At 43.4% G+C, this 6,882-nt stretch overlaps 1 protein-coding gene across 1 annotated transcript; it reads left to right on the top strand.

Annotated features, from left to right (window-relative positions):
* Positions 1-1,076: 1,076 nt before the first annotated feature.
* On the top strand, positions 1,077-5,091 carry LOC131702056 (BEN domain-containing protein 6-like). The gene is made up of 7 exons (XM_059003666.1): positions 1,077-1,179; positions 1,709-1,858; positions 2,611-2,709; positions 3,249-3,423; positions 3,606-3,868; positions 3,957-4,149; positions 4,722-5,091. Exons 2-7 carry the CDS (start codon positions 1,709-1,711, stop codon positions 4,847-4,849), a joined length of 1,008 nt encoding a protein of 335 aa, XP_058859649.1. The 5' UTR covers positions 1,077-1,179; the 3' UTR covers positions 4,850-5,091.
* The last annotated feature ends 1,791 nt before the right edge of the window (positions 5,092-6,882 follow it).

Below are 6,882 nucleotides of genomic sequence, written 5' to 3'. Positions count from 1 at the left end.
GCAATAATGCCGATGTTGGTCATGGAAATAAAGCACCTTTGAATTGAACTGAATTGAATTGAATTCAGAAATGGGAGTCCGAATCGTGTTCTGGTTCATTCATGTTGCATCATCTTGGTCGGAAGCTTCACCGGCCATAAACACATTTTATTATTTAACAAGGTGTGATTTTTTATTTTATTTTTTCTTGTTTTAACGTTCTGATGATACAATAAAAATAGAACTTCATATTAACTTTACAAAATAGCCTCGCCAGTGCACGCTCTGAAACCTGTTTTGGTCACAGTGTGCAAACGTGCCCAATTTCTTCAGGATCTGTAATTCAGCATAGCCAGCTATTCACCCCTGCAATTAACGCAGCGTCTTTAACCCCGGCCTTACATCGACAGAACAAAGCGAACCAGCTTATGAACATTTCCGCGGGATTCTATAGAACACTGAATGCAGTTCTACAGAACGTTGAAAGAATCCGCGCTGGGGGGGGGGGGGGGGGGGGGTGTTATTGCCATTACAAATCGGCCCATTCTGGAAGAATGAGAGACATGCAAACTACGTGATGAGACTGAAGAGACCGAACAGAGCGCTGTTGTCTAGCAACTGCACAGCCAATCAGAGTGCTCTGTTCACTTAAAGACACTTTAATATCATTTATATTATGAATGAAGATACTAATTCTAAATATAAGGAACTGGAATAGAGAAAAGTGGATTCATTTTTACAGAAAAAAATATTAGAATACAGTACATTTATACAGCTGGTTGTAAAAGATGCATGCTGTTATTGTAAGTGTGTAATTCATCGTATAACTAAATACAAATATAATATGTTGTAAACAAAATGTAAGTGGGCAACTTTTATATTCTTTAAACGTATTAAAATCGGATTTTCATGTTTGCAAAAAAATGCAGAAGGAAATTCAATGAGAGCTTTATTCTAGTTGTCTTTTCTAAGTTTTACTAAAAAAGCTTGATTTGCCACAGTGTGTAGATTACAAGCACGTGTGTGTCTCATTAAACTCATAGTAAAACCAGGAATATACATATCAAATAAAATAGACACTGCGCCTTTAAGAAACGAGTAGGAGGTCATGTGACCATTACAGTAGTAAGCCGTACAGCTCAAGAGAGCGCCGCGATCTGCCTTCCAAAACAAAGAAGAGAGAGGTTTTTATTGCATACGGTACGTTTTTATACCATGGGTTTATATCAAACAGTTTAGATAAACCTTTCAGAAGGGCAGGGTTTCTTAAAAACATCGTGAAACTGCTTGCAAGAAATGTTTGTTCGAATGGAGCGGTGTTTTTATTGTGGGATGTTTGGAACACTACGCGGTGCCCAAGCAAAGGGAAAACACACAACAACAACATTTTACAGCACAGTAAACTTGAGTCGAGTCCCAGCAATCACCTCCAACATTTAGCATAGAAAACTTATTTATAAGACTTTAATAATATAATGTGGATGTTACCGCATTTGTCAAAAAAAATACACAAGTAAATATCCTACAGCACCACTTCGGGCATGGGTGCACTATACCGCTAAATAATGCCCTTTCAGTTTGATTTCAAAGTATTCATATTAAATGCTCTGGTTTTTAAACGGTGTCTGTGTAAACGTGTACGTGGAATTGCTTGTGGTGTGTATTTTACATTGTAATTGTTTAGACCCTCTAAGATGCAGGGTATTGTCACTTTATTCTCTCAATACAGATGAGGGACGAGGAAACGCGTGCCCAACAAGAAGTTACAAAAAACAACAACGACTGCCAGGGAAATGCCATCACCCTCCCCGCTCCTGAGAGTGAAGCGAGGACGCCTTTTGAAATGACATACTCGGACACGGAGAGCGAACACGAGCAGGTCTGAGGAACTAGTGCGGCTTCATTTCTGTTAAAAACAAACTAACTATTGGAGACAGAACTGAATCAGTAAACATAGATTTAAATATGCATGTATGTTTTAAACGCACGTCTTCCCCTGCAGTAAATCACTGCAACGAAGCGCCATTGCAGTATTTTTACAGGGATGATGGAGCGTACAGTATTTACTGCAGTGCCGACTACAGTATTTCTGAATGTACTGCAGTGTGAAGTTAAACAACAAGCCTTCTGTGTGTACCGGGTTTGGAAAATCACCGCCTATCAACATATTTATTATAGGGTAGTGTATCTGGATCACCGAATGTTGTAGTAAAACAACAATAGATACACCACGAACACGTCGCAGACAGACTTGGTGTCGCTGTTTTAAACTGAACCCGCGTGTTGAATAAAATAACCGGTTAATGCATTTCTGCACTACAAACTGACCCGTGCATTTAAAGGGAGAGCAATGCCATTGTGTTTTTGAAATGATTCCCTGAGTGCTAGATTGAATTCCAAGTTGTTTAGCTCCTGTCTACAGAACATATTGAGCTACGTTTAAAATACACTTTACACTAATTTTTTGGTATGTTAAAATTTTTAAATGTTAAATTACATAATTCTGCCCCCAGAAAACTCTGGAAAAAAAACTGCAATAGTCCAAAAAACTCTGTGTGTGCTGTGCTTGATTTATTATTCATACAACAGTTGTGCTTTTCAGTAAATGTTTTGTTTTGCTTTGTTCTTCAGGAGCAAGTGTTAAAGAAACCAAAACCTGATATTGCCATGCCAGCCCCCTCCTCTGTGAATATCTTGACCCAGCTGAAGCTGTCTCTGGAGAAGGAGCAGGTACAGTTCACCCTGCCCAGCCCAGCCCAGCCCAGCCTGACCTACTGTGTTGTGAGCTATGTTGTGCTTTTGGTCTGTATCGCAATACAAATAATACATACCACTATTACGATATATCATGTAAAGAAAGCATCTCGATTCATCGTTGCACCCCTAGTTTGCATAACAATATTACAATAACACGTGATATTGGAGATGAAAAAAAACAAACAGCCGTTGCAGCCAGTAGATCGGAGGCAAGCATGGTGGTGCAAACAGTCCCTCGAAGCAATGCCCTGATGCTTCTATGTCTGTCTTGCTCATCCTATCCAGTAGTTTTGATACAGATATAATGTAAGATTTACTAGGTTTATTAGGTTACAGCATTCAGTGTAATATTTACTAAGTTTAAGATTCTCTTACAAGTCGTCAAACACGTACAGGTCTTTACCAAAGTCTTCCAGTCAAACATTTTCCAAAGTGTTGCTGGGAGTTCTTCTCACATTCCCAGAGTGTCCCGGATGAGCCTGGAGAGGTAGATGATGTCATTCTCATTTCAGAAGGAGCAGAACAGCCCCCCCGATGGTGAGAGCGAGGGCGAGGGCGAGGACGAGGACCTGCTGCACCACAAATCCAAGGAGGACCTGATCGCTGAGATCAAAATCCTGCGTGCGAAGCTGGCTCGCTCCACCAGGGAGACACGCAGGCTCCGGCAGTCCCTCACCATGCTCCGAGGTGCACCTCGACACGCTTCAGCAGCACAGCAGAGTAGAGTAGAGTAGAGGGGAGAGAGAACGAGCCCGGGATCAGTGCAAAGTGTGCTGTGAATCAGACATAATAGCAGGCAGGCGGATGCACTTTCAGAACCCTGATTCCGTCCCTGATGCTGTCTTTGTTGTTTGCTCGTCTTATTTCAGTGTTGCCGAAGGCAGTGAAGAAGTTCACGAAGCTGGTGGATAAAGCAGAGGAGCTGCTCAAAGTGCCCCCCCCTCCGGGGTCCCAGCACTCAGCCGATTCCGGAGCCCCCGCTGCCGCCCCCCCCTCGCCCAGCCCCAGCTCCTCCACCAGCAGCCTCTTGTCAAGCCTGTCCCCCGCTGGCAGCAGGATCTCCAGCAGCTCTCTCTTCAGCAGTCCAGAGAGCCCCGTGCGTGAGGGAGCCGAGCCCCCGCAGAAGAAATGGGTCAGTTCACAACCTCTCAACGATTCACTGTGCATGTCGTGATGCTTTGGCATTGATCGATTTGATTCATTTATGTATTATTTTCCAGTTCAAAATCGAGAAATGGCAGATCGACCGCTTCAACAAGGCCACACCTCAGAAGTTTGTGAACGACCTGATGCAGGCGCGCTACACGATGGAGTTCATGGCTACGCACAGCGTGACTGGAGCCAGATCGTCCTCCTCCAAGTTCAGAGAGACCAAGCCTGCCATGAACCGGGCTGAGGTGCAGGAGATCATAGGTGACTGTCTGCATGGCTTCTGAGAATATCATCCCTGCTGTATCTATTGGCCTCTTTAGAATGTACTTCTAAAAATACATGTAAATATATTTCGTAAACCAATGGTATCCAGCACGCTGTGAAAACGGGCTGGCCCTCGTGTGATATATAAAAGCTGCATCTCCCTGTTTAGTTGGTATAGTGGGCAGATAGCAGGTGCCTGGGACTGCATGCTTCCACACCCCACCTCTGTATCTCTTCAGAACTATATAACCCCCTTGGCACAGTTTCTGTGTCTAGTGCATTCCATCCTGGTTCTACACCTGACCTGTAATGTGTTACATTTTTCCTCCAACACCTGTAGTTGTAATAAGAAAAGCTTTTAAAAGGAGTTGACAAAGTGAACCAATACTTTACAGAGCACAGAAAGCAGGGCCGGAGGACACAGCTGGAAATGGAAGTAGACATGGAATGGGGAGGGTTACCTAGCCATGTTGTTGATGCTGAATCACTGGTATCCTTTTCATGTTTCAGGGCTCTATGCATTTGTTGTGCGTGGTTCTCATGGACGTTGTGTTTTTCTTGTTCCCTAGATGTCACCAAACGCTTGTTTCCGGATATGACCGACACAATCGTGAGAAGAATGATGGGTCAGAAACTCAACAACTGCACCAAGAAGTATCTGTCAACCAAAATCAAAGTAGAAATCGTATCGCCTTAATGTTACAAATGAGTTTTGTTGTTGTTGTTTGTTTATTTGAAAGGGAGGATGGAGTAAGTGTAAAATATTAGTGTGTTTTTTTCTTTTTCAATTTCTATGATATGTGTTTTATACTGTAGCTGTTTTCATTCTGGTGTAAAAGAAATGGAGCATTCATGTTCAGAAACGAAAGAACCGTATTAGAGATGGCAATGAAATTTATTGATCCTCTGTGAGAATACAAGTAAATTTCTTTAAAACAATATTCTTGAGTGTCATTTTGGGGTAACAAAACTAAATTCACAACACTCACTGGTAACTAACAGAAGAATCATAAATCCATATGACTTTTTATATAGAAGTTTGTATTTATTTAGTGTGAGAGATTTAACAAAACAGGTCCATTTAAACTGAACAAAGTACTGCGCTGGAGAGACAGAGAGTCGGACCAGGAGCAGGCAGCTCAGTATGCATTAATCATGTTCTAGAATGCACAGAATTCCCCACGGAATTCTTCGGACCTGTTGGAGCTCACTGTGAAGTTCATGGAAACCCTGTGGGAGGAGTACACAGACCACACTGCTGGGAACGGCTGGGAAAGCAGATGGGTGCTGCTTCCCTAGGATTGGCTGAGCCGTGGCAGTGACCTGGCACATGCTGCACCCCTGTGACTGCCCAGTGACCGTCTTGCCTTACTATGGAGCCGGCAGTTTGCATGCGATTTGTCCATAGGAAATATTCACCATAGTAAACTTGGACACGGGAAAGGGGCTAACCAATGCCTTAATTAAAACCGATAGTGCCGATATTAATACATCTTTATTTCATTCAGATCCTATCGATAAAACCTGAAGTAATTCGACAATGCAATGGAATCGTCGTCACGTGTCCGGCATGTTGCAGTCTGTGTTGTACTTCAGCAGATGGCAGTGAAATAGTGAATACCAGTATGTACAATCTTCATGTGGGCTGTAATTGTGGGACCACACACACACTAAAACTGCAAGACATTTCCACACACGGTAACCTTGTCCGGTTACTAGTGCATGTGGGTGTTTGTCCCTTCATGTAGAACACGGTCACTATGTGGAGATCGGGAGTACAGTGCCTGCTGTTTTCTGTGCACAGAGGATTTGCTCTGCAGAGAGGGACTTGAGGCAATGCAAGTCTTTCATAGCGCACCCAGCTACCCTGGCAAAGCGCTCTCCCAGGATCATAGCCTTCTCCCTGCAAACAAAACCAAACCGAACAGGGATTACACACTGATAGCCATATTGAATATATGACTCCATATATTGTATATTAGATTTTGCATTAGATTTTGTTCACATAGTTGGCCAGCCTGCATTTGGTTGCAGAGAGCAGCTGAGGGGTGAGCGGTCAGGCAGGGAAGGGTGCAGGGGCTTGGGCAGCGCTCACCGTGAGGGGTAGAGAGAAGGGCGGGCTCTGCAGGATTGGAATAGGTCCCGGCTGCTCTCCACAGTCAGGTGCAGGACCACAGAGTCACCTGGGGAGAAAAACAAGACAATCCTACAGAGTGGAGAGGCAGCTACCTTCTGTGGGTCTCCCCAGAAAGAAGCGATGTAGTTCTGTACCCAGGGCAGGGCCCTCTGCTGATCCAGGAAGCCGTAGTTCCCAGTGGAGAAGGTGTTGGGGTCTCTGCCGGTCACGAGGAATCACAGCACCCCTGAAACAAGTTCCCCAATCCCCCCCAAAATATATTATTAGACAGTAACCCCAGATAACGTGTTCCATGTTTACACACAGCATACAATGAATGCAGCAGCCAGCCCATTCTCTCCTGGATCTTGTGCTATTAACTATGGTTTAAATAGTAGCTATATATAGTAGCTTCAACTCACCCTATTCATGAAACTAACCCCAGGAGCAGTAGGACTTGCCTCTTATAAAATCCGGTTTTGCATAAGAGCTAAACTGGGTAACAAAAGCAGTCTTTATGTCCAGTCCAATCAGCTTATCTTAAAGCAAAGTCCAGATACAGTCGTATATATATATATATATATATATATATATATATATATATATATATATAT

This window comes from Acipenser ruthenus, chromosome 29 (genome assembly GCF_902713425.1).
Source record: "Acipenser ruthenus chromosome 29, fAciRut3.2 maternal haplotype, whole genome shotgun sequence".
In the NCBI taxonomy this organism is placed as follows: Eukaryota; Metazoa; Chordata; class Actinopteri; order Acipenseriformes; family Acipenseridae; genus Acipenser; species Acipenser ruthenus.
Note: the sequence above shows the minus strand (reverse complement) of the source record. Positions and strands in the feature narration are given on the sequence as shown.

Coding starts and splice junctions, on each gene's coding strand:
- LOC131702056 (XM_059003666.1), top strand. CDS start 1,709: ATGAGGGACGAGGAAACGCGTGCCCAACAAGAAGTTACAAAAAACAAC. Junction 1,859..2,610: donor CGGAGAGCGAACACGAGCAG/GTCTGAGGAACT, acceptor TTTGTTCTTCAG/GAGCAAGTGTTAAAGAAACC. Junction 3,869..3,956: donor AGCCCCCGCAGAAGAAATGG/GTCAGTTCACAA, acceptor ATTATTTTCCAG/TTCAAAATCGAGAAATGGCA.